Raw genomic sequence first — 26,928 nt, forward strand, 5'->3', positions numbered from 1 at the left:
GGCCAGATCTGTCGGTTTTGACTAGCAGAAGCAACTTTTTGTAACAGGTTAGGAGAATGAGGTTAAGGTTAGGAAGTGGGTTAGCTAAAATTGTCCCGGTCGCAACTAACACGTCTAACTACAATCAGGTCTGCCCGGACCAAAGTCTTGGTTTCCACTAATGCAATGCAGCCAAACAGGGTAGGTATGCTCTCTAGTGGTAACCATTAGGAACAGCATCAAAACAACATGGGATAAGACTTACACCAAAAAAATCCAATACGTACATATGATGTACTTAAATGTCATAAAATTAGATGACAGTGCAGGGTCTTTATTTTATATTCTGCAAAGTACTGTCCCGGCAGCACAACATGGAGGCATTCAACACTGGAGGATACATAAGGCTGGGTCTGACTAACAACATTTTCCCTTGGCTATACTATTACCATATACTTAGAGATTAGCAAATGACAAATGATGGATATAGTGTAAGAAAATAGCCTGTCACTTCAGAATGCATTTCACCCATACACTAAATGCTGCATTTAGACAGGCCGCCCAATTTTGATCTTATTCTTCACTAATTGGTCTTTTGAACAATCAGATCTACTGTGACTGGTCAAAAGAACAATTCAAATTGAGCTGCCTGTGTATTGCAGCCTTAGTACCACACATCCAATTAGTGACCAATATATAAAAAGGTAATTTAGTGACTTCCATCAAACAACGATTCCTAGAGGAGTACACTGGTTAACCCGAGACTAAACATGAACTTTAAATGTAACATGCAAAACAATCCACAACATGATTCACTGAAAGTGCCCCCCCAAAAAAGTAATAACTTTATTTTTTATTTTTTAAATACTAGTAAATAATAATCTAATATTTAACATCTTTAATAATATTGAATTGTTATGGACCACGCAATTCTCAAACAACAAATTTTGTTGTAATATATCTAATTGTGTCAATTTATACAGTATACAAAAGTAGAATTGTGACATTACCGTGGTGCTTAGCAGAACTTACTCATCCAGGGTCACACAAAAAAAAGGCATTTTACACAACATTGTCCAACCACAGAATATATTAACCCTGTGTTAAGAACCTGTGACAGTTCTCAACTCCTTGGCTTTGTACTGTCAGCAGTTAGTCATGTTGGTGCGAGTTCAGCTGGCTGTGGGGGGTCTCTATTCTGGGGCTGCTGCTGGAGCAGAACTGCCTTCACTGGAGATGGATGGCCAGTGGGAACAGGCCAGGGAGGCCTGGATGCATCCAGATTGTAAGCCACATATCTAACCAGTTTCTGTGTTATACCTCTGGAGTCGGACAGTACACTGCGGCTCAACACAGAGCACAACACTTCTGGAGAAATACCTTCACCAATACATCTTTGGCTTTGCAAATGTAAGATCATGCATGTTTGTCTGTAAGCAGCAATATTCTCTTTAAATACATTTAAGTGTGTATGTATACCTGTACATATGTATTAATGTAGGCATGTACTGCCAAAATAAAGGAAACACCATAAGTGTCTTAATATGGCGTTGGGCCACCACGAGCCAGAACAACTTCAATGCGCCTTGGCATAGATTCTACAAGTGTCTGGAACTATTGGAGGGATGGGACACCATTCTTCCACGAGAAATTCCATCATTTGGTGTTTTGTTGATGGATAACAGTCTCAGGCACCGCTCCAGAAGTGTTCAATTGGGTTGAGATCTGGTGACAGACACACACTTTAAACCCCCTAGGCTCCTTTGAGACTCCTCTATCAAAGTCACGGAGATCTCTTTTAGCCATGGTAGCCAAAATAATGGGGAACTGGGCATTTTTATACATGACCCTAAGCATGATGGAATGTTAATTGCTTAATTAACTAAAGAACCACACACGTGTGGAAGCACCTGCTTTCAATATACTTTGCATCCCTCATTTACTCAAGTGTTTCCTTCATTTTAGCAGATATATATATATATATATATATACACGTGTGTGTGTCACCCTCATGCCCAGTGCACCTGTGCCCCTGCGGAGGCTGTGGAGTGTCTCTTGGCCTCTAGCAGCGAGATGGCCTGCTGCTTGTCACTCTCGATCTCCTTGAGTCGCTTCTCGTCCAGGAAGGACACCAGAGAGTTCCTCATGTCAACCACCTCCAGCATCTCCTGTAGCACACGGTCCTCTTCTCCCTGCTGCTCTGCCGTCTTCTCAGAGTCTGGGGTGGACACAGACACGATAAAAGAGGATTTTACAGACACACGTCAAACTTCGCACAGGAGCTGAACAAAAAGCCTATCCGCTCCCTCTTTGCCCCTCCCAATAAGTGAGCTTTTAACAACGCTATCAGTGAGACAAATGCAACGATCTAGTCTTTTTGTAGAGAAACATACCATCCAGCTCCATGTATTGTCTGAGCTCCATCTCCAGCATGCTCTGTTTATCCTCCAACTCCAGCTGTCGAGACCTGAGGAGCAGAGGAAACAGAAAACAGTTGAATAGAAGTGGCTGGTTTCATTCAATAGGGCCTTAGTTGCAGTTAAGGGACCCCCCCCACCCACAGCTCACACTCAGCTCATGAGTCAACATGGCAAAACAAGGGTGCAGCTATGTTGAACACAATAACAACTCTGTCAGGAGTGTGAAGTCTGCTTCTCTGTCTACTTCAGCGAGGGACTCTCACCACACAAGAATACCACACTCTGTATAATGTATGGAAAAGTTCTACACTCACGCCACCATGAGGTCTGACTCCTCAGAGACCAAGGCGTTCTTCTGATGGACCAGATGGATCCACTGGTCGATCATCTCAGGGGAACCTCCACTGCCTGTGGGAGAATGAGAAGATATGGTGGGGGGAGGGCGAAAGAGACTCAAGGAGTTCCTGCTCCATATTCCTTGATCCCTAAAGTTTGCCAAATGCCAATGTTTCGCTCTACGGACCTCCATCCAAGCATCACAGGATAAAAGATGAAAAGGCAAATCTTTGCTGTTCAAGACAAGCGATGTTCAAAGTACTGTGTTATGGTTCGCTAGATCAAATGAAAGCGTCGGGGTGGGGGTCGCACCTTCCTCTCCTCGGAGTACCTGCTCCAACACCACACCTTTATCCTCCAGCTCTTTAAACGTCACCTCAATCTCCTCCAGGCGTCTCTGAATAGACTGGGTGGAGGGGGGGGGTCACAAGCATACAATAAGATGAGCTTTAAAGCAGAAAACACTGGACAAGCAGCAAGACTCAATACTGGCAGGTCCAGTGTTAAGACTAACCATCCCAATGTAGAGCTGTTCTGATCTGGCATCAGCAGACTGTCCTGTTCAGACAGTGAACTGACCTGTGCAGTATTCAGTAGGGTGCACCAGAGCAAAACCTTTTGCAACAATAAATGTTCTCTCTCTAGTAAACACAATCCTGTGCTTTACTGGCAAATCTCAGTATAGTGAACCGACCTGTGCTTTGTGGAAGCGCTGCATCTCACACGTCTTGGCCCGTCGATCCAATGTCCTCATCTTCAACAGCTCCAGTTTCTCAGCCTCCACAGGGTCTGAAGGGATGGTCTGGAACTAGAGACAACGGAGTGTGTGTGTGAGTGCAATGTCTATGGACTTAATATGCCAGCCAGGCAAGTCCCACTCCTTACCTTATCATCATATAAATCCAAGCCATCTGCTGCAAACATATCCAACTCATCCTCCTCCTCCTCCTCCTCCTCCTCATCATCATCAGCACCATCTTCCTCAGATACACTGTGGCCATGGTGTACTTCTTTGAAGTTAAAGAAATACAATTATTAATTACTACAATTATGAAGAACATGGCTATTAACAACTGCTGTTTGCCATATAAATAAATAATTGATAGGTATAAAGATGTGGTCATACTGACACCATATAATTAGGAATCAGAATACTAAAATGGACATAAACCTTCTTATGATGGGATAAAGGTCAGCCATTTTGAGCAGGGAGTTGGTTAACTACAGTTTGCCAGTGCTGTGATATGATAGTGTAAAATAATGAATTTGAATCATTTATCTGCACTGTATGTTTGTTGGCTAGCTAGCCAGACAGTTTTAGAGGAATGATTATATCATCATATATATATATATATATATTTTTATTTTTATTAAACTGCCAACATTCTATTCAAACAATGCAGTCAATCCACAGCCATATACAATGGCTCAAATCAGTTGATAATAGGACTTAGACAAGTTGTAAATGCAACAAGTACTGATATTGTATCACGTAGAATAGCCCTCGCTGCTTTCCAAGAAAACATAATTATACAGAAAATGTGTATGAAATACATTTTAACTATTTATATTATTATGACTATATTTTAGGATGACAGTAATTGTCGTTCACAACTTCTGATATAATCACATGCCTTACTTTATTTTCCTGCATAATTAAAATCAGGATTATGCCTCTACTGCCATTCTTTCCAATTAGACTGGTTTGGATTACTCCCTGACCAAAGTGGCTGCCATTTTCACCCCATTCTGGAACTTTGAGGGTTTATGACATAGCCCCTCTAGTAATTTAATAGGATCTCTATGGCCGAGACAGTAAATTCACACCACACTAGGGTCTTTACCTGGGTGGCTGTTGAGGACGCTGAAGCGTTGGTCCCTCCCCAGCCGAGGGGAGGACAAGTTCCAGGGGGAGAACTTGGAGCGGACCCTGGTGTGCTGACCCTGGCCCTCCGCTGGTTCCTCTTTCCTCCTGAAGCAGCGGCGGTTCCTGTGCTCCCGTATGTGTCCCCCACTCCAGTAGCCCTCCTCCTCCTGGCCGTCTGCACCTCAAATCAAACTTTATTAAACCCTTCAAGCTTTCGACTGGGTGATTTTAAACATGATTTCTTTTATCATACCTCAAAAAGGTGGTATAGTTCACACTCCCATTTAAAAATCGCAGCATTTTTACAGTTAAAGCAATAGAAGAGACAAAACAAAGAAAAGGTTATGAAAGAGAAAGATACCTGGGGGTTTGGGTGGGCAGGGACCCCCTGCTGTAGCTGAGGAAGAGGAGCAGGAGGAAGAACCGGGTGTCTCCGAGTCAGAGTCCAGGCTGAAGCTCAAGTTGACTAGGTGGTTCTTCTCCTCGTCGGTCAGCTGCAGCTTCCGCAGGGATGGCTTCGGCCTGGAGTCAGGGGCTGCCTTGGGGGTCCCTTTCTCTCCTGCTGCCCTGGAGGACCCCTTCTCCCCTACTTGGGCTGGTGACGTGTCCCTTTTTGGGGTGAGGAGGACGGTGCGTGGTTTGGGTACAGGAGGGGAGGTCTGAGGATTTGGGATGGCCGAGCGAGCTTGGCGAGGTTTTGGGACAGGGGTCAGAGGATCTGAGGGGGCATCCTCACCCCCCTCCTTCCCCTCTTCCTCCACCTCACAGTCCTCAAACCCTTTCTTTATGAAAATGTCTATGGGTGGTTTTGGTGAGACATGGGGCTCCTCTACAGGGTTAGGTTGTTTGCTACTGGGGTCTTCCTGACTCGGAGGATGCAGAGGCTCCATGGGTTTAGGAGGACCTGAGTCTAGATAGTACTCATCGTCCTCAGAGGGACAAGGTGAGGGGTCTTCACTGGTGATCGAATTCACACCTTTCTCCTCCTCGTGATCTCCGATGTTATCCTAGAAGGGGAAAAAAATTAAAGAAGCATTGTAGCATTAGCATTGTTGTGATTAAACATTCCTCTGTAAATGAATGTTTATGGTACACTGCCCTGTTGGAAATGAACAGGTCTTGTGACTCAACGCAAATGTACTACTTCTACCCACTAGCTGTCCTTAACTGTTCTTTACAGACAAGTTGAGCCACAAGCTGGCAACATGGTATGCAACAGAACGGTTTAATTTCCCATCTGCTCAAACTCAGAACAGAGAGACCCACCTTAACGGATGGGGATTGTTCCCTGTTCTCTCTCTCTAGCTGTTCAGAGTGCAGATCACAGTAGAACTTCCCTGAGGGCACAAGAGGGAAAACAACAGCTTGCACAGACTCTGGATCTTGTACATGTTAGAGATGCTACTTGACAACCCTTTCTCCCGTTCTCCTTTTCACATGAACCACAAAACACGTAAAAGGGTATCTTTCATTCATTTTTCATATGGTGCATAAATAAATTAAACTGTGCTGTATTTATCATCCGGATGTAGGTTCCTTGCCTTGGAGGATTTAACTTACTACAGGTATGGAAGTTGTTGCACACAAACTATATTCTGTTTCTGTATTGTCTAAAGAGGGAGTAGCTTGCTGCATATTTGTGAGCAGACAACATTTCAGAAGATAGAACACAACATGTCACTGAGAATATTTTCCATACTTGAGTACATAACGACCATGGAAGTCCTATTTGCATAGTAACATGATGTTGCGCTGGTAAAAGAATCAAAGGCTCATTAGGATCCAGCAGATATCCCACGAGACTGAGTGCCAGTCTACGCTATCAGGTCACCTCCTTTGCATTCGACAGCATGCTAAGGAATTAACATGATTAGCACAAACAGACTGGCACTCAGCGGTAGAAGAAGTTGTAATGCTCACTCACCCGTGTGCTGGCTAAAGGTATATCTGCCAAGTCTGAGGGTGGTGCCACACTGCTGGCAGGTGAAGCAGCTACGGTGGAAGAACTTGCCCTCAGTACTGATCCTTTCCAGCACATAGACCCGCTGGCCGCAGAAGTAACACTCCTCGTTGTTCATTGACGTCGGGCTTAGTTCAGGGTCAGGGGTCACCTCAGGGGCTGCGAGAGGGGCTACAGGCTGAGAGCAAAGAAATTGAGAACAACAATCATATTTGAACAGTACTTCAATAACTTAGCACAAAAACATGTGCTTATGATGTAACAATAGCGACTAGTCCTGAAGGCCAAAGAAAGAGGAACGACTCAAAATGACAAATCTGGCGTGTTCAACAATTATTACAAAGGTCTGTACCCTAGGTGTTATACCCCAGTAGTAACCAAAGAGAGGAACAACCACCAGTGATGTCAGTAGTTCAATAACATAGCACGGAAACATTGTATAGAATAGCAGTTGGAGTAGTCCTGAAGTCTGCAGATACATCCATCACACAGCAAAAGGTTAGCGCTGCATGGGAGTCTATGGTAATGAGGATAGCATTTGTATTCTAGACACTACTCACATCTTCCTCATCTCCCATCCTCATCCTTTTATCTTTTTCTTCTGTCTCGGCTGCCAGTCTCTCCTGTGTAAAAGATAAAACAGTCACATGGCCGTTTATGGTTTAAAATATGCAAATAAATAATGGATGATGTCAAAATGAACAATGCTTTAGATATTATCTTACATGCTTGAAAGGTGTCTTTGCTATTACAGTTGATTTTAGAAAAGGCCAACAAAGGTAAACATCTACTGCAAGTGTTCTGTAGTATGGTATTAGTTATAATAACGAACTAAAACAATCAAATGATGACTAAAACACATTGTTTAACTGTTGACAATGAATGTACAATGAATGAATCAAAGTATAATTACAAGAACCAAAACCAAAATGGCTGGGCATGTGAATTCAAGGTTCTTATCTAGAGAACTCTGATATTACTGTAAGTAAATAGTTAACGACAGCGGGGAGTTGCATGAAAAAGATTGACAGTCGATGTGAACTTGAGGTTAGCCTACTCTCCATTTTACCCAACATACAAATGTTTTTAGCGCGCTATCCCTGATACTGTATTGAGTAAATAGCTGACTAGTCGCAGTGACAACATGCAGCTGATTGCCTGAGCCTTACCTTGCGTCTTTGCAGAGAGTTGTGCTTGAGCTTGTTGAGGAAGAACACAGCCTGAAAAGACAGGGTCTTGGACGGTGTCAGGAGAAGGCTCGGGGGTTCTGCTGCAGAGACACAAACGCACTCCAGCTTTAGTTTCATACTGTCCCTGTTCTGCCAGAACAACACACACGTTTCACAGGCACCAACCTAACCCACTGTGTTGTCTGAGTCCCTCCCTACAGCAGAGAACCTGCATTTTAAAATGTGCACACCTTCTTGTACATAAACAATGTGTTCTGGCTTTTTCTCTACCAATCTCTCTTATGTAAAAATCCTGTCAGTCATTTTTTTATTACAGATCCAGCTTCTCCACACTGCTGTTGAAAATAAGGCTTTGTGGAAGATGTAATTAAATTCAACTTGTCAATCCCCCTGAGAGCTCTCGTGTGTAAGCGCCCCGTGACAGACAGGACATGTCCCTCGTGCATGCGCATCTGTGTGCAAGCCAGGCAGCCGATCCCCCTACAGAGAGCTACTGTATGCTACCTACGGCATCACAGCGACAAGGCAAGCGGAGCAAGACACACCCTCTATCCAAGCCTGCTTCCAAATGCTGGATCACCACTGAAAATATCTCTGCTACACACTCTGCTAGTATTTACCAGAAATAACCCCGGCAGCAAAAACAGACCGGGAAAATCCTTCTTCCTCACAGCAGGAATATTAGATATAATTTAGATGACGCTGAGGCTAGTCCCAGCCAAGCCTGATAAGCCATTTCCTCACAGGCTGCTGTGCCGTTTGCTTTGACTGCTGCCTGGCTTACCGACTGAGCGCAAGGAGCAGCACAACCCTGACAGTCAATCAGGGCTGGTTATGAGCACAGACCCAGCTACTCTAACCAGAGGAATGCTGGGTAATGCTCTTAAAGGGACAATGTCAGCCCTCTCCCTCCTTATCAACACAAAACACATTTCATAGAGAAAAAACACCTGGGCCCAAGGTTGTACAAATGGGGGTTACATAAATAAGCTATGCACTGTCTAAACAGCAGAGGTAGGGCCAGATTCAATCGCTTTCACTAATAGTAGGCTATGTGATATGGTTATTATTGAAAACTGCTGAAATTTGGTCCAGCATTTTTAGAAATGAAGCACACTAAAAACACCTTTACGTAATGAATAACACTACGCATAATGTTGAGATAACAATGCAACAGTAACATTCTACAAACATACATAATCTAGTCTCGTGATAGCAGACCTCAACAACAATTTCTTGTTCAAGATGGCTGGCGTCAAGGCTACAAGTAATCAAACAATCACGGTGCTAATTACTGTATGTAACATGTCTGACAGCCATTGCCCTGATGCTTACCTCTAGTGGGCGTCCTTTCGTTGAAGGCATCGTGGATCTGTGTGAGGTAGAGCACCATGGAGAGCTTATCTATCTGTTCCTTGGTGGCCATGTCACTGGCTGATATGATGGGAGGGATGCCCAGCTCATCCTCCAGGAGGCTGAAGGCCAGCTGGTTGTTGTGGACCGAATCAGACTCCTTCAGAGAGGACATGTCACTGTGGAGGGACAGGTGAGGGATAGTTACTATGTTGACCAGGGCCATGTTCAGTAGGGCACACCATAGAAAATGGACGTTTGCTTTCTTATTGGACAGGTGTAGCATGGAATTAGAATAATTTGAACAGGAAAAGCCTCTCAGACCAATGACATTTTACTGTAGCCTCATGGGTAGTCTTTCCTTCTGTGGTACTACTTGTGCATTTGCTAAATTTGTGGTGTATAAGTTGAATTGTCCCCTTATAAAGCCCACAGACTCACATAAGATGGGGTCTGAAGGTGTTGATGAGGGCACACAAGGCCAGGCCAGACCTCCAGGACTGGGTCAGATCCTTCACCTTCACCCTGTCGTACCCTGCCGTGTGCTGCTGGCACCACTTCAACAGCTCCTCAAATGCTCCAACCGAATCTTGGCCATGAACACACATAGGAACACTGCATTAGGATTTAGAATGCATGCCTAATAGGCCTACACTACGCAGGAATCGCTCATTTGTGGCCTGCTGGAGGTCATTTTGCAGGGCTCTGGCAGTGCACCTCCTTGCACTAAGGCGGAGGTACCGGTCCTGCTGCTGGGTTGTTGCCCTCCTACGGCCTCCTCCAAGTCTCCTGATGTACTGGCCTGTCTCCTGGTAGCGCCTGCATGCTCTGGACACTACGCTGACAGACACAGCAAACCTTTTTGCCACAGTTCGCATTGATGTGCCATCCTGGATGAACTGCACTACCTGAGCCACTTGTGTGGGTTGTAGACTCCGTCTCATGCTACCACTAGAGTGAGAGCACTGCCAGCATTCAAAAGTGACCAAAACATCAGCCAGGAAGCATAGGAACTGAGAAGTGGTCTGTGCTCACCACCTGCAGAATCACTCCTGTTTTGGGGGGTGTCTTGCTAATTGCCTATAATTTCCACCTTTTGTCTATTCCATTTGCACAACAGCATGTGAAATTTATTGTCAATCAGTGTTGCTTCCTAAGTGGACAGTTTGATTTCACAGAAGTGTGATTGACTTGGAGTTACATTGTGTTGTTTAAGTGTTCCCTTTATTTTTTTGAGCAGTGTATATATTTTTCAAACTCAAGGTGTCATGTCATAGCTGACACCCCATTCTTTCTGCAGACATCTTTGAATCTTAATTTAGAGCACATATTTAACAACGTTTTTGGAAAATGTAAATATGTTACCAAAATGTGCATCTGCACAGTTCTTCCACTACGTTCTTTTTTGTAAATTCTCCAGTGGAAATTGTTAAAAGTAGTCCTTGTGCATAGAGTTATATGGTTTGTAAAACATTAATATCAAAGGTTTTTGTTTAGCATACATTTAAAGTGGAAAAAAGTGAGTCAGTGTATTTCTGTTACCGTGGAATTGCCCAGCACAGTCGTGCCCAAACAAAAATGAATCATGCCCATGCTCCCTTCATGCATTACTACTTTAGTAAAGTGAAGCTAGACAAACCTTGTCGCAGGTGAGACAACCTGCCTTTCTGCTTCTTGGTTGGTCGGCCCAAATCAATATGGTCTTCAACATCATACAGATGTTGCAACTTTGGAATGCATGCAAAGAGAGAGAATCATGATAAACAACATAGCACTTGATTTGAGTTGAATTTTATAATAGAGCCAGAACACAGTAGCCTGGTCCCAGATATGCTTGTGCTGTCTCGCCAACTCCTACGGTCATTGTCAAGCAACGGCAATAGGCGTTGGATATACAGCACAAACAGATTTAGGACCAGGCTAAGAACACAGTAAGCTTCATAAAGCTGGTACTCAAATGCAGAAGCTGGGGTTTGGTTTGATGCAGTGTAATTGATCTGGTAGTTTGTGAAAACTAAAGCCTTTCAGATCAATACTCCTCTAGTGGGGGAAATCAAAAAGCATTTCCTAGCCGGCTCAACACTTCATACACGAACAGAGCAGTTTCCAGGCAAAGCATGTATACTCTAGGAAATATCAACCCAAAATGGCAGAGCAGCACTGATATAATTCACAATGTGTTAACAATGTTACTCAGCACAACATCTATTCACTTTGCTAGCACTGATACAGTGAGACAGTTATAACCTTTTCACACCATCGAACCAACCTGAACCAAACTTTACTGAGCTGGCCTGGTTACGCATCCACTATAGTTGCTGGAACTGTGTTGAAAAGAAAAGATCCAAGCCAGCACAGTGTCTTTCAGGTTGGCCCAATAGTGTGAATCAGGCATCAATGGAGCTTTGAGTCTGTGCTGACCATAGAAATAGAAGGACTATAATGTAATAGATAATATTTGTGTGTTTCTGACCTGGTTGGCCTTGATGGAGTTGAGGTTGACGTGCTGGTAGCGTGTAGTCGGGTCTATGCTAAAGGCACTGTAGTTTTTACTGATGTTCTCTGGCGTGGTCTGGGACAGGAGCTGGTAGATACTCTCCCTATTTCAGTCAGAGGGAAAGACATCTCCTAGAAACACTTATACCTCAGAAGCTCAGTGTAGAACTGAAGAAGAAGCAGCTCCAAAGGAACAGAAGATTGATGGGTTTGTTCAGGAATATTTTTTTTAAAAGCAGCTGCTTGTGAAGTAATGGATGTTCAAAGAATGTTGTGAGGAAAAACAGTTAAAGGCCTAGAGTGCTATTACCAGTTGGAGAGTTTTCTCTGTAAGGCCCGGCCAGGGTGACCCCTTCTATACAGTAACAACGAAGAGGGATGGGCACATGATTTTTGAGGTGATGTTTATGATCATATAGAAAAAGCTTTGTTACCGTTCAGCAATGACCTCCAGGTGGGGTTTTCCCTTGCCCCAGCTCCTGACCATCCACGCTGTGTCGAAGGCAGCCAGAAACCCACGGGCAATACCTGTTCCCAGAGGCCAGAATGGCTGTGGACACATACACTTTCAGAATAGTGCTGTATGACAACAGGAAATTGTATGTAGACACTGTTATGCCCTTAGGAAATGGAGTATAAAATCGTCTAAGTGATGACCGTGTATAAAGTACAATCAGTGTACCATTGTGTGTATAACTGAATGTATATACAGTATGTGAGAATATAGAAACCATGAACATGTTAGACATTTTACAACAAGATCGTCATCCATCACATGTACATGACCTCTCACCTCCACCAGGCAGTCTCCGACCAGGCCCATGAGTAGTTTCTTTCCTTTCCTCTCCCTGACCAGTGAGGCGTTCTCAGCACGGTGCATACAGGTGAAGTCAAACATGGCCACGTCAGGCTGGCCAGCGTGGTTCAGGGCAAACTGCATGTTGGGCAGGCGGTGGCCGGTGGAGAAGTGGGCAGCGCCGTGGGCGTAACGCAACAAGGCGTCCTGGTCCACGTTGGCCTGGCCCAGGAGCTGATTGGCGTCGCTGAAGTCCTGGAGACAAGAGGGAACATTTTTGAGGTGGTCACAGAGGGGACACCATATAATTAAATAGAACAAAAATACAAAATGGGGGGTGCCGATACTCAAGCAGTAGAAAATTGGAGAAGCTGATAGTCTGTACTACTGATGCAGACCGGCATAATTAAAGCACTGAGGTGGTGGTGACACACATCAGAGAGCTGTCTATCACGGACTAGAATCTAGATGCTGCTTTATGTGAAAACAATGGATATAATCCTCCCACGTAGTCTAGCCAAGCATTATATGCTCCACATAAAGAAGCAAGCCGACACTGAGTCAGCATCTTTAAACAAAGTGGAACAGTGACAAGAATTACACAAATACCAACCCTCCATAATCATGCGCAAATATATAGAATGATTACAGCTTCAGTGCAACATAAATACTAAACAGTTACTCAGCAGAACATCTCCCATCTTGGCAACTGAACTATAACAGATGAGACAGAGGAAAGTCTCTATTTTGATAACAGGCAGAGTGGACTCTAATCACTTGAAGACAAAACAAGAAGATCTGGCTTTGTCGTTCCAGACTACTAGTGTGACAAGAGGGAGCGAGAGTGAGCAGTGTACACAGTAGCATGGCTGGGGAGACCTAGTGCTGACCCTGTGCTGCATAGACATCAATTACATTAACACGGTTTATTAGCGGCTAATCCCAAAGAGCAGGAAAAGCCCCCAGCTTGTTTGGGGAGGACAATGTTGGGATCCAGGCTTGGGCCAGTTTGTCTCAGTGTTGTGAAACGCCCTCTAGAGGCCTAGTGTGGAGCTGCTGCTGCTGGTTGTAATGATGTGGTTCCCTCACCTGTTTAATGACCCCCATCTTTAACAGGCTCTTCTTCTTGGCAGTCATGACAAAGTAGTGGGTGGCGTCTTTATAGTAGACTATGTTCTCCAGATCAATACCTGGAGGGAGGGTGGGAGAGATAGAGAGGAGAGAGAAAGAAAGAAAAGAGAGGAGATAGAGGGCGAGAGAGGGTGATGGAGATATGGAAAGGGAGAGAGAAAGTGAGAGAGCGAGAGAGGGAGATCAAGAACGAAATGAATGAATGAGAGAGAGAGAGAGAGAGATAGAGATAGAGAGAGAGAGAATGAAATGAATGAGTGAGATAAACTAAGAACAAGACAATGACAGGACAAGTGAAACAGCACTAGAGCACAAGAGAAGAATAACAGGAGGATTGCATCGCAGATGATAGCATCAATTCAAATGACATTGACAAGAGGAAGAGGGACACAGATTAAAAAGACAGCACTCTCCACTGTCCACTCCTTCTCTGTCGCCATAATTGTCACCATGCCCAGATTGTGCAATATTCTTTATCACGATCCGCGGTCGCTGAAACCTTAGTGTCCAACAATAGAAGTGTTGGCACTCACTAGACCCAAACCAGGGGCATAGAATAGAATCCTACCTTTCTCTGTGAGCAGGTCCTGGAAGAACTTCTGGTTGTAGATGCGGGCCACACCACTGATCTCTGCCACCTGGGCCTCGGCTGCTGAGTGATGGTTGATGAAGTTACATGTGATGCCGATGGCCAGCTTTCCTCGCAGCTCCTTCCACCTGAAGCCTGGGGAGAAAGACATGCATATCAAGGAGAAGCACATGCAGCCTGAATTCAGGTGCATATAATTGAGTGTTTCCGTTTAATAAATCAATTGTATCTGAGCTTGAGTGTCCGGCTACATTCTTTATTTTCTAAGTGTGTCCTCACTCCTCACCATCAGGGATGAAGTCCTATTAAAATATGCTGGTCTAAAGTGCGTACAGTATGTGCAGCAGGATGACAGCGTGTGAGTGTGTCCTCACTCCTCACCATCAGGGACAAAGCGTCCTCCTCCTGCAGAGATGAAGACATCAAACTGGAACTTCCCAGCAGGGTGATCGTCAGGAAACAGCTTGGCCATCCAGCCTGATGGAGGGAGCCATAGGGAACCACAGAGAGAGCATAGCATTAAGGTCTATTATCACACACAGGACTCTGGGCAGATTATTTCAACTGCCCTACAAGCTTTTACAGCCATGCAAATAGCTATTATTTTATTTCTCTAATACAGGGAGGGAACAGAGGGGAGTCTAGAAGTACCTGTGGCTTCAGAGGGCTCCACAAAGCCTTTGAATTCCACCCCAGTGTTAACATCCACCCCCAGGAGGAGAGACACCTTCAGTAGTATCAGCTGGAGCTGACGGATGCCTGAAGGATACAGACACATAGAAAGATGTATGATATTGTCACACAGGGAATTTAAACAATCCTCTTCAATTCAAACAGTTGACTGATGCCTGATGATACGGACACACACTACTATTTTTACTATTTTATACATTGTAGAATAATAGTAAAGACATCACAACTATGAAATAACACATATGGAATCATGTAGTAACCAAACAAGTGTTAAACAAATTTATCAAATAGTCACCCTTTGCCTTGATGACAGCTTTGCACACTCTTGGCATTCTCTCAACCAGCTTCACCTGGAATGCTTTTCCAACAGTCTTGAATGAGTTCCCACATATGCTGAGCACTTGTTGGATGCTTTTACTTCACTCTGCGGTCCAACTCATCCCAAACCATCTCAATTGTGTTGAGGTCGGGTGACTGTGGAGGCCAGGTTATCTGATGCAGCACTCCATCACTCTCCTTCATGGTCAAATTACTGCAGTCTCGTCTGAGCAGTTGATGTTGAGATGTGTCTGTTAATTGAATTCTGTGAAACATTTATTTGGGCTGCAATTTCTGAGGCTGGTAACTAATGAACTTATCCTCTGCAGCAGAGGTAACTCTGGGTCTTTCTTTCCTGTGGCGGTCCTCATAAGAGCCAGTTTCATCATAGCGCTTGATGGTTTTTGCGACTGCACTTGAATAAAAAAAAGATGTATCCGTATTGACTGACCTTCATGTCTTAAAGTAACGATGGACTGTCATTTTTCTTCGCTTATTTGAGCTGTTCATGCCATAATATGGAATTGGTCTTTTACCAAATAGGGCTATCCCCTGCCTTGTCAGAACACAACTGATTGGCTCAAACGCATTAAGGAAAGAAATTCCACAAATGTACTTTTAACAAGGCACACCTGTTAATTGAAATGCATTCCAGGTGACTACCTCATGAAGCTGGTTGAGAGAATCCCAAGATTGTGCAAAGCTGTCATCAAGGCAAAGGGTGGCTATTTGAAGATTCTCAAATATAAAATACATTTTGATTTGTTTAACACTTTTTTGGTTACTACATGATTCCATATGTTATTTAATAGTTTTGATGTCTTCACTATTATTCTACAACGTAGAAAATTGTAAAACTAAATAAAAACCCTTAAATGAGTAGGTATTCTAAAACGTTTGACTGGTAGTGTACACAGGCACTGTATGTGAAAAAATAACAGTAATAGATTCAACTAAATAAGGTTTGATTTGGTCATGCATAACGATATATGATTGGCATTATTACATCAGTAAATCTAGTTGATATAGTATGGCAGTGGTAGACATACTGATGTGATCCAGAGCCCCAGTGCAGAATTTGCCGTAGAACTTCTTGGCAGCCAGCCCACGCAGGTCATAGATGGTGTAAGGCCAGAGGTGCAGTACGTTATTCCTGGAAAAAGAGTCCCTCTTCTCCAGTACCACCACCTGAGCCCCCAGCAGAGCCAGCTCTATGGCTGTCCTGAGCCCGCACGGCCCTGCACCCAGCACCAGGCACTGAGGAGAGCGAGGGAGATACAGAGGTGGGTAGAGGGGGGAGAAAGAGAGAGCGAGACAGAGGGAGAGGGAAAGGGTGCGTGAGAGAGAAGAGCCGAGAGAGTGGGGGGGGGGGGGGGGGAGAAGGAATAAATATAGAGAGGAAGGAAATAGGATAAAGCTCTGCATTTGCTGAATGCACCGTGATGGTATCAAAAGCACTGACAGTACTCTGCCACTGTAGAAACACAATGCTGATGTTGAAACCTTTAACACAACTAGAGATCCAATACTAACAGAGCACCACACAGCCACCCTCCTTGTACAAATGTATTTTACTTTAGATAACTTCTTGAGTATTCCTCTTCTTCGTTTAAATGAGAAGAAATAAATACACACACCTTGGTTTTGGCACAGACTTTGCCCTGCTGGTAATCTTGGTGTTGGGCCCGCTTGTCCAGCTTGATCCAGAGGGCTTTGGCCTTCCAGTAGTTGAGCCTCTCCTTGAGCTTGGTGTAGAATCTCTGGTAGTCCCGGGGGTCCAATTGTAGGTGGTGGCAGAGCTCTGAGAAGGTACGCTGCACCTCCTTACAGGTCTGGGTCTGGACAAACTGGTCAAAGAGGGCATGGGAGGGGTTGGTGGGGTCTTGGTTCACCATGGTAGTGGATGCTGAACCTGTGCCTCCAGATTCTTGGATGTTCACTGTGGATAAAGTAAACACCAACACCATGAGAAAACAAAAACATATAAGGTATATTATTAAAGTTGTCCTCTAAATGGGCACACATTTTTTTTACATTTTAAATAAACTGCCTAAAAATAACTGAGCTCAATTACAGAAGTTATTATAATATAAAGACTAACTAACAAAGTGATGCATTTTTGCCGTTGGGCTTTGGAAATATATGGAGGTGGTCTAGAGGTCTGACTAACAGACAACAACTGGGGACAATTCCCTCTGTCTGAAAATAAAACCCTAAAATTAGATGGTTTTAAAGCCACCCGAGTCATAGTCATCCCTAACTTCCCCAGCCATGTGTTCTGTGTAGGTTCGTTATCTTTATGACAGCTCCCTAAGATTGAATGCTATGATGGGTGTTTACCATTGAACTTAGTGACGCTATATTACACACAAATAAGACAGTCTACTCTTAATAAAAACACTGTATCTTTGGTCCAGTGTTTCTCTTTCAGAGGGAAGAGAGACCGAAGTGGTTTGCCACATCACACTGAACAGATGGGATAATCTTAGCTTCACACTGGCCACAAATAATACAGTCGCTATCCTCTTTACTTAAACTGGTTAGATAATAATCACTTAGTCAGCATTGGCTCTGGGCGCGGTAATACTAATAGATCTGAAAAGGGCTTACTTGGATCACATAGGCAGCTAGCATCAAGATAAACCACTGTTCAAGTCACATAGCTGAGCATTACAATGACTAAAACAGACTGCTACTAGAACTCCTTCCATACACCTATACTACTACTACCACTACATGTCAGTCAAAAAAAGCAGTAAATATACATACAGATATGGACAGAAGAATCATTAAACTCCAGTTTAAATGTGCAGGCAAATGTAGACCAACCTAAAATGTTTAACAGCAGTGACAACAACTAGGTGACAAACTCTACTCAAGCTACTGTATGTGTCAAGCATTTAGTGCATTGTGGTTGGCAAGTCATTTCCTGGAACTAATGTTTTTTCACACATGACTTCCTGAGATGACATTTACAAATGCTGTAACTTGCTGGTTATATTCAGCATCTTCTGCTAGACACCTGAGGCAGACAGACACAAACCCTATTGGACAGATTGGGTGAGGGCTTTTTATGGCCATAGAGCTATACAAATAGATGTGTTTGTGGGAGAAATATAGGCTACTGTACGGTACAACCTAACATAACTGTATGAAGAGCTAATCATTCAATGGGCTGAGATTGTCCAGGTCTTTATTGTGTGGATGTTAAGAATGAGGTCATAAAATAGGCTTTAGTCTAGAGTGTACATTATGCATGAGGAACCCTCACGCTCTCAGTAGCTCTCCCTCTATGTACTGTAGCATTTCCTTGGAGTTCTCTTTGGCTCTCATATAGTTGCTCTGTAACAACTCAAATGTTATACTGGACATTGATATAACATTGCAGCTGAGAGTTGAACCTCTCCGTCACTGCATCAGGCAGAGCTAGAAATCAGACACAGCCTTGACAGTTGGAACACTTCAGCTGTCAAATCTAGCAGTATCATATCAACTCAGGCCCAACAGTCACACTGTAGCTATGCAAGGGAATCATATCTGTCAAAATACACAGGATATTGCTTCACTGGAGACAAAATGACTAAACATATTCCTCAAAACCATATCATTAAAATCATAACTGCACCGCTCTCCAGTCATGCATGCTCTTGAACTCAGCTTTACAGTGACGTGAAGTGACTGCCATGGTATAAACCAGAGGCACACAACCACACTAAAATGTGGGCACAAATTTCTGCCTTGTAATGATTAATCCTTTATCAAATACAATAACAGCTTGCATGTGTGCACAAAGGTCAGGGTAAAAGTCCTTCTCTCAATAGACCTCAAGGAAACAAATAAAAGTGTGTCCAATACATGTAAGCAGGAGGCCACTTTCAGTATCAGTGGTGTGCAACTTGAATGTCCTACTATCCTACTGTCCCCAGCATCTCATCTTCTTCGGGTCATCTTATGCCAGTTGTTCATTCAAGTCTGTCACACACCTACGACTCTTTGTTCAGCTTCATTTTAGATGTGATATTTCTGGTATCCTTCTTCTTTGTTAAGCAACAGACAGCTGCAAACAGAAAGTTGTGTCATTCATCTTCATGCGCAACATCCTGAGTATTTCATCTAAGAGAGAGACAAGAGCAATGGTATTTGTTCACTGTCGAAAGACAGTTGACAGCCTCAATGAAGTGTTGGCTGCTGTGGTGGAGAAAGAAAGTAGACAGTTCTTGCCTGTTCTTGACTCTTGTGATGATGTATGTGGTTAAGAATGCTGCACCCTGCAAAGCACACAACATCTGCCTGGTACAAACACACACCATTTAGAGTCAGTTTCATTCCTGAGGTTCTACTCAAACAAGTCTTGTCATGACAAATATGGAAATGGTCAGGAGCAAAACCTTGAAGAGTGAGGAAGAACCTTTCCTTATGAAGTAGACTGCTCTGCTTGAGCAATGATCAAGTTATTGCTATACTTTTGACAGACAAGGCAGATGTTACATTTACGTGAGGAGAACAACAGTGGATAAGGGTTTTTGTCTTACCCCGTCACGTGTCGGCTGAGGGCAAAGGGTCTGCCACAATGACTGGTCTGCAAACGCTGCGGTGTATATTATCAAGCTTCTGAATGCCTCTAACATGACAGAGCAGCCAAAAGTTGGGTCCAGGAAAGGGGCGGGACAGCAGAACAGTAGACACAGCACAAATGAGGTAGAAAGAAAGGTGAGTGAATTGGGTATGAGATGCTAACCGTATTTCCCTGAAGGTAACTAACGTGTTTTTGCTAATTTGCCAAAAAACAAAACAACTACGAAACCAAGGTTGTACTTGAGAATTCTCAACTCCACGCAATGAGTTTTGGCGAAGTGTACCTCCGACTACATGGAGTCGGTATCACATCGATACATGTAAAAATGTACATTCTTTAATGTGTACCTTGTGCCCATTTGTCTTGTGTAAAGGTGTTATTTTCTTTGGGTGCTGTAATTTGTAATTTTTGATAAAAATAGCATTTTATTCGACCTCCACCAAGGGAGGTCGATGTGTGCAATTTATATTTTCGGGTGTAGTTACCCTTCAATTCAAGTGCTAGAACAGTGTGTTGTGAACAACATTAGCATGAGCAAAAAACAAGTGGAATTGGTGGGTCACCTTCAAAATAAAAGTCCACGCCACTCAACTCCATTGAGATGTGATGTACATATTGTGGTGTTGAAAATTCTCTGTTACCAAGGTTGATTGCTATACAACAATGGGAAATTGATAAATGAAATAACAGGAAAAAAGGGGTTGCTGAATAATATGGTGTGTGCCAATCCTGCCCTGCAGAACGTTCTTTCTGGTTTCAATTACAAAGTAGGCCTAGTATCTGTAAAATTACTGGACTTTCAGAATAAAACTTTATTGTGCCATTATCCCAACTGTTACACCGAGAAGATTGAATGACTGCTAATTTTAGCTTAGGGCTCAGGTCCTCCGAGAGAGAGAAAGAAAGGAGAGAGAGAGGAGAGAATTAGAGAGAGCATACTTAAATTCACACAGGACACCGGATAATACAGCAGAAATACTCCAGATAAAACAGACTGACCCTAGCCCCCCGACACAAACTACTGCAGCATAAATACTGAAGGCTGAGACAGGAGAAACTGTGGCCACATCCGACGTTACCCCCGGACAGGGCCAAACAGGCAGGATATAACCCCACCCACTTTGCCAAAGCACAGCCCCCACACCACTAGAGGGAGATCTTCAAACACCAACTTACCATCCCGGGGGGGGGGGGGGGGACAGGAAGCTCATGTCATTGACTCAACCCACTCAAGTGACGCACCCCTCCCAGGGACGGCATACCATCATTTTGAAATGCAAGAGAAAGGCCATAATGTATTATTCCAGCCCAGGCACAATTTCGATTTTGGCCACTAGATGGCAGCAGTGTATGTGCAAAGTTTTAGACTGATCCAATGAACCATTGCATTCCTGTTCAACATTTGCCCAAATGTGCCTAATTGGTTTATTAATTTAAGGTTAGAGTTAAGCGCAATGTTAGCAGTGTGGTTAGGGTTAAGGTCAGGTTTACAATCAGATTTTAAGAAGAGAAATTGTAGAAAAATGTGGGTTTAGCCATAATTATGACTTTGTGGCTGTGGTAACTAATGATGACCATTAAAAGGAGAGAGTTTCTGCATATTATGCAACAAGGACAGTGGTGTGAAGTACTTTAAGTAAAAAATACTTTAAAGTACTCAACCAGTTGTTTGTGGTATCTGTACTTTATAATTTATATTTTTGACAACTTTTACTTCACTACATTCCTAAAGAAAATAATGTACTTTTTACTCCATAGATTTTGCCTGACACCCAAAAGTACTAGTTACATTTTGAATGCTTAGCAGGACAGGAAGATGGTCCAATTCTCACACTTATTAAGAGAACGTCCCTGGCATCTCTACTGCCTCACTAAACAGAAGTGCTTCCTTTGTAAATGATGTCTGAGTGTTTGAGTATGCCCCTGACCACCCATAAAAAAAATTTAAAGAAAGAAAATGGTGCCGTCTGGTTTGTGTAACATAAGGAATTTAATTATTTATACTTTTACTTTTGAATTTTAAGTATATTTGAGCAATTACATTTACTTTTGATACTTAAGTATATTTAAAAACAAATACTTTTACTCAAGTTGTATTTTACTGGGTGACACTTTTACTTGAGTAACTTTCTATTAAAAGGTATTTTTACTTTTACTCAAGTACGACAATTGGGTACTTTTTCCACCACTGAACAAGTGTATCACTTCACTTTAAGTAATATAACACAAATGTTTACTTCTTTGTTTTGTTCTGAATCATATCTTAGATCGAATGATTTGACAACCACAAACAGGCCTACAGTAGCCTATAACATGTAGCCTAGGTCTACTGCCTCATAACAACATACAATATGGATTTGGCATATTATTTGTTTACCAAACTATAATGTTTAAAAACACCTCTAAAAAAGACATTGGGTTAGTATCTCAAGGATATGCAATTATCTAGACCAACCCTAGCTCACAGTACCTTGAACTACAGGAGGCTTCTGGATAAAAGGACATTGTGACACTGCATCTTACCTCCACCCTGTATAAACTCATTGAAAGGAAGCCATCACTTCAGAATGAAAGGTATAAAGTTCTAGTCTGTTAGGGATCATGACCTTATGTGAGGTAAAACACTATTTACTGTAAACTGATAGACATCAACTGACTCACTGCCTGGTTGCTCAACCAATGTTGTTATAGTCAATATAAGAAACATAATTTAATGCACTATACAACATTTGCCAGATTAGTTTGCAATGTACACATTTTATTCCAACATTTTCATTTGAATTTTAAACAATATACAATAGTATTTAGACAATAGCAAAAATTATTGCCTGAAATTCTTACATTTTCCACAGAATGCAGTAAAAAAGATTATACAAAGGAATATCACAGATCCAAAAACTGCATAGGTTGAGGAGAAAAAGAGCCAAAGAACCCAATGGAGACGTCCTTGTTTTATCAATATGATCATACAATGAGGATTAAGATTAAGACGACAGACTAGTCAGTCTGCTGCTCCATATATTCACAGGACCGAAAACATAACTCAGATTAATAATCTATGCCAATGTCTGAGAATTCAATGAAATCAGTGTAGAATTTCTAGTGGTTTATGAAATCTTAGCACTCAAGAAGCTGTACAGTACCACAATACCCAGTTCATATTCTTGATGCAAGTCTTCTTGCCACAGTAACATAGAAACCATGCTGTACCACAGCACTGTACATCAGCTGTCTTCTATAAAAACACTGACCTTCAGTTCGCAAGCCAGTCTCCCCGCCTTAAGAGTAGGAAAGACTTCGACATGTTAACGTATGATTGATCAATGCAATTTTTCATAGCAGAAATAGAATCAGTGGCACCTTTTAAAGGCTATATAAAAAGGTGCTCTCTTATTCTGAAATGAGGTGCGTTCAGTTTACTTAAACGTTTGCGGAACAGTTTGTACTCGAACTACACGTTTCCCCAAAATATTCTTGTACCTTCTTGAACAGATATTGAGGTATGTTTGCTGTATTTGGGTGGGTGTGGCTTGACACAATGAGTGACGTATTTAAAAGGGCAGTGGCCATGCTAATAGCGTTCCCCAACCCAACCCCGTTTTTCAACTGGACGTTCAGTACCGTTTCCATTCAATTGAACGTTCCAGAAAGTAAAAAACGTACTGAACGCACCACTGATGAAAGCTTGTTTTCAACCATGTTCCTCTGGCAGTTCCTCAGCCTACAATGTAGTACCAATAAGCATGGTTTCGTAAAAAGATGGAAATAAAGTAAAAGTGGTACAAAGACAGGCGTATAAAGAAAGATGTAATACAAAAGAAAAATAAAAAAAACGGTTTCTTCACTTGTCACTCATGAGCTCCCAATATAATCGTGGGATGTACCGTAGACATGGCAACAGGCAGAATGATGCTGAAAATAAATAGACAAAACAAAAGGACCTTTAATAATATGAATAAATTAGAAACAGGATATATACAAAAATATTAGCATTGAGGATATTTATGTACAATTGCCCAATGACAGTGGATGTTCAAAATGCCAATTCAACATCTCAGGCCACTGGGAAGCTCTGTCGTCTCATGCAGGTTGACGTTTATTGTCGTGAGTCTTGTCCTGGAGGCACAATTGCAGCTGGCTTATCTAAGGCAAAATCGCTCAAAGTCAAAATTGTCTATAATGTAAAAATTCATGAAAACACAAATTTGCTTTTTGGTCATAATTGAAGGTTAGGCATACGTGTTGACAGTGTAGTTACGGTTAGGTTTAAAATCAGATTTTATGATTTTGTGGCTGTGCCAGCTAGACCACTCTGCAGAGCTGTCTCCAGAACAAGGTTCATGATAAAATGCTAACCTGCTCCTCTCATATCTTCAGAATCATTTCTCCATCATTCAATGAAAACTAACCCCACTAAATACACTATATATACACACATATGTAGACACCCCTTCAAATCAGTGGATTCAGCTAGTTCAGCCACACCCGTTGCTGACGGATGTATAAAATCAAGCACAGAGCCATGCAATCTCTATAGACAAACATTGGCAGTAGAATGGCCTTACTGAAGAGCTAAGTGACTTTCAATGTGGCACCTTTCCAACAAGTCAGTCCCCAGTTGCAAACACTCACTACAGAGTTCCAAACTACCTCTGGAAGCAACGTCAGCACAATAACTGTTCGTTGTGCGCTTCATGAAATGGGTTGATGGCCGAGCAGCTGCACACCAGCCTAAGATCACCATGCACAATGCCAAGCGTCGGCTGGAGGGGTGTAAAGCTCGCCGCCATTGGACGCTGGAGGAGTGGAAATGCATTCTCTGGAGTGATGAATCATGCTTCACCATCTGGCAGTCCAACATACGAATTGGGTTAGGCGGATGCCAGGAGAACTATGCCCAAATGCATGATGCTAACTGTAAAGTTTGGTGGAGGAATTATGGTCTGGGGCTGTTTTTCATGGTTCGGGTTAGGCCCCTTAGTTCCAGTGAAGGGAAATCTTAACGCTACAGCATACAATGACATTCTAGACAATTCTGTGCTTCCAACTTTGTGGCAACAATTTGGGGGAAGGCTCTTTCCTGTTTCAGCATGACAATGCCCCCGTGCACAAAGTGAGGTCCATACTGAAATGGTTTGTCGAGATCGGTGTGGAAGCACTTGACTGGCATGCACAGAGCCCTGACCTCAACCGCATCAAAAATCTTTGAGATGAATTGGAACGTCGACTGCGAGCCAGGCCTAATCACCCAATATCAGTGCCCGACCTCACTAATGCTCATGGCTGAATGGAAGCAAATCCCCACAGCAATTTTCCAACATCTAGTGGAAAGCCATCCCAGAAGAGTAGAGGCTGTCACAGCAGCAAGGGGGGGAACCAACTCCATATTGATGCCCATGATTTTGGAATGAGATGTTCGACGAGCAGATGTCCACTTACTTTTGGAAGGTAGACTCAGCGATATGACATAGATGCAGAAATTAACAGCACAGTGGATTCATTTGGCAAGGCTCAACTTCGCCTGGCTACCACGCTGTAACAGCGTGAAGCGAACCCGTGCACATGCGCAGATACTGGGTGTGACTATGTGAGTGAAGTCTTGCATCTCGCTCATCTCAATATCTGCAGTGCTGCTCGTGGCAACATCATTTCGCTGAGTCTACCTTTAACCAGCGGCTGCACTGATACCACTTCTCAAATAATAGATTGTGAAAGGTCTAATGGTTACTCCTTTCCTGAAAATAACTAAAAACCATTGCAGAACATTGACAGAGTTTTAAATCTGAATGTTTGTACAACCAAAGACTTAAAATACATGCCTTAGATATTTGATGGAATATGGATGGTATTATTCAGATGCAGTAAACACACGTTTGGGAATGATTCACAAATAGTGTGTATAATTACAGGGCAACGCTTATTGAACTATGTAGTAAGACAAAAATGTAACTTTAAACAATGAAGAGAGTAGAAAATAGTAATTTACAGCATTGGCACAAAAACATTGCAGCAGGTTTCATGGTCCCCTTCCTGAGAGGAGACTGAGTGATCATCAGTAGCCTTTTTTGTCTTCTTCTAGAAAAGCTGTGAATATAAAATGAAAAATAACAAACAATATTCTCCTCTCATCTTCTTTAAGAGTGCCTGGGGAGGGGTGTTCCATGCATAGCAATTCTAATTTGTTTCATGGAAGTGTCTGCGTAGTGAAAGTTCCACCCACCTCGGTCAACTACAAACAACACCTCAAGCTGCCAAGAATGGCCACAATGTAGAGGGAAAATGTTCACCTGAAAATACCAAATATTCCAGGTTTTATAACAAATTTTATCAAAAACGTAAGTGATATCCTGACAACAGTACCCCTCAGAGTTGCTTCTCAAGCAGTCTGTGGGAATAGATTGGAAGACATACCATAACAAGAACCCATCCTTAAACATGGAATCTCATTGTAGAGAGGAACCAATAGGGATATGAGAAATCTGTTATTTCTTTAGCCCTCCAAAGGTGTATCTCTAAAGAGATGGATTGAATTGGTGCATACAGTTGGATGCTGCTCATGTCCAATGATAAATAAAGGAGGAGGGGGAGGGGGGGGGGGGGGTGGAGCTACCGCACAATGTCAATAGGAGCACACAGTAACTGACAGGTATGAATGTAGATTAACTCAAAATAAACCAGTAGATTAGTGCTGTCCTTTTCAAATCAGAAGGATATCAACATCAATCAAGTAACAAAATAACGATATCGTCACATTGAATAATTATAATAAGGTCAGGAGTAGGTGTGTGGTCATTGGGAGTTCAGTTCCAGGTGCAACAGAGGTCAGTCTGGTTGTATCCAGAGCACCGTTCCCCTCTCCCCTTCCAACATGAGCCCTATAGTACCTCAGGTTCTCGACTAAAGGTTCTCCCCGGGCTGGTATTGTGGCTCAGTGGAGGTAAAGTAGTCTTCCAGGAAGCCCTGCAGGTACTCGAATGTGGGCCTCTCCTCAGCGTCCTTCCTCCAGCAGGTGAGCATGAGGTCATGGAGGGAGTCAGGGCACTCAGCAGGACAAGGCATCCTGTAACCACGTTCAACCTGGTCCAACACCTCACGATTCACCATGCCTGGGGGAGAGAGAGCGAGAGAGAGGAAAGGGATGGGGAGAACACAAACATCATTATACAGGGGCCGAATGACAGGAGAGACAAATGCTGCATTGACCTTCATGGTTTCAAAAGGTTA

At 43.0% G+C, this 26,928-nt stretch overlaps 2 protein-coding genes across 9 annotated transcripts in view; both read right to left on the bottom strand.

Moving 5' to 3' along the window:
* Nucleotides 1–272: 272 nt before the first annotated feature.
* Nucleotides 273–26,610, bottom strand: LOC129860631 (F-actin-monooxygenase mical1-like). Of its 6 annotated transcripts, none has more exons than XM_055931223.1 (25): nucleotides 26,589–26,610; nucleotides 16,766–17,067; nucleotides 16,178–16,385; nucleotides 14,769–14,876; nucleotides 14,499–14,594; nucleotides 14,097–14,252; nucleotides 13,487–13,587; nucleotides 12,395–12,652; nucleotides 12,036–12,151; nucleotides 11,579–11,705; nucleotides 10,745–10,832; nucleotides 9,547–9,694; nucleotides 9,088–9,284; nucleotides 7,732–7,832; nucleotides 7,123–7,185; nucleotides 6,527–6,740; nucleotides 5,869–5,939; nucleotides 4,964–5,609; nucleotides 4,580–4,783; nucleotides 3,621–3,745; nucleotides 3,430–3,543; nucleotides 3,048–3,141; nucleotides 2,714–2,807; nucleotides 2,373–2,446; nucleotides 273–2,197 (listed from the first exon to the last, which is right to left on the bottom strand). In XM_055931223.1, exons 2-25 carry the CDS (start codon nucleotides 17,021–17,023, stop codon nucleotides 1,989–1,991), a joined length of 3,870 nt encoding a protein of 1,289 aa, XP_055787198.1. In that variant the 5' UTR covers nucleotides 17,024–17,067; nucleotides 26,589–26,610; the 3' UTR covers nucleotides 273–1,988. The 6 variants fall into 6 exon arrangements, with proteins under 6 accessions (XP_055787198.1, XP_055787197.1, XP_055787200.1 ...); XM_055931222.1 differs by lacking the exon at nucleotides 26,589–26,610 and adding an exon at nucleotides 19,661–19,765; XM_055931225.1 differs by lacking the exon at nucleotides 26,589–26,610 and adding an exon at nucleotides 19,112–19,190 and having other exon boundaries at nucleotides 4,580–4,777.
* LOC129860632 (proto-oncogene tyrosine-protein kinase Src-like) overlaps nucleotides 22,442–26,928 on the bottom strand; it is a 43,309-nt gene continuing 38,822 nt past the window's right edge. For all 3 annotated transcript variants that reach the window (XM_055931228.1, XM_055931227.1, XM_055931226.1), the window contains one exon: nucleotides 22,442–26,810. In XM_055931228.1, the coding sequence (XP_055787203.1) occupies nucleotides 26,602–26,810 (209 nt within the window). In that variant the 3' untranslated portion in view covers nucleotides 22,442–26,601. The remainder of the gene's footprint in view (nucleotides 26,811–26,928) is intronic.

Source organism: Salvelinus fontinalis, chromosome 8, assembly GCF_029448725.1.
Source record: "Salvelinus fontinalis isolate EN_2023a chromosome 8, ASM2944872v1, whole genome shotgun sequence".
In the NCBI taxonomy this organism is placed as follows: Eukaryota; Metazoa; Chordata; class Actinopteri; order Salmoniformes; family Salmonidae; genus Salvelinus; species Salvelinus fontinalis.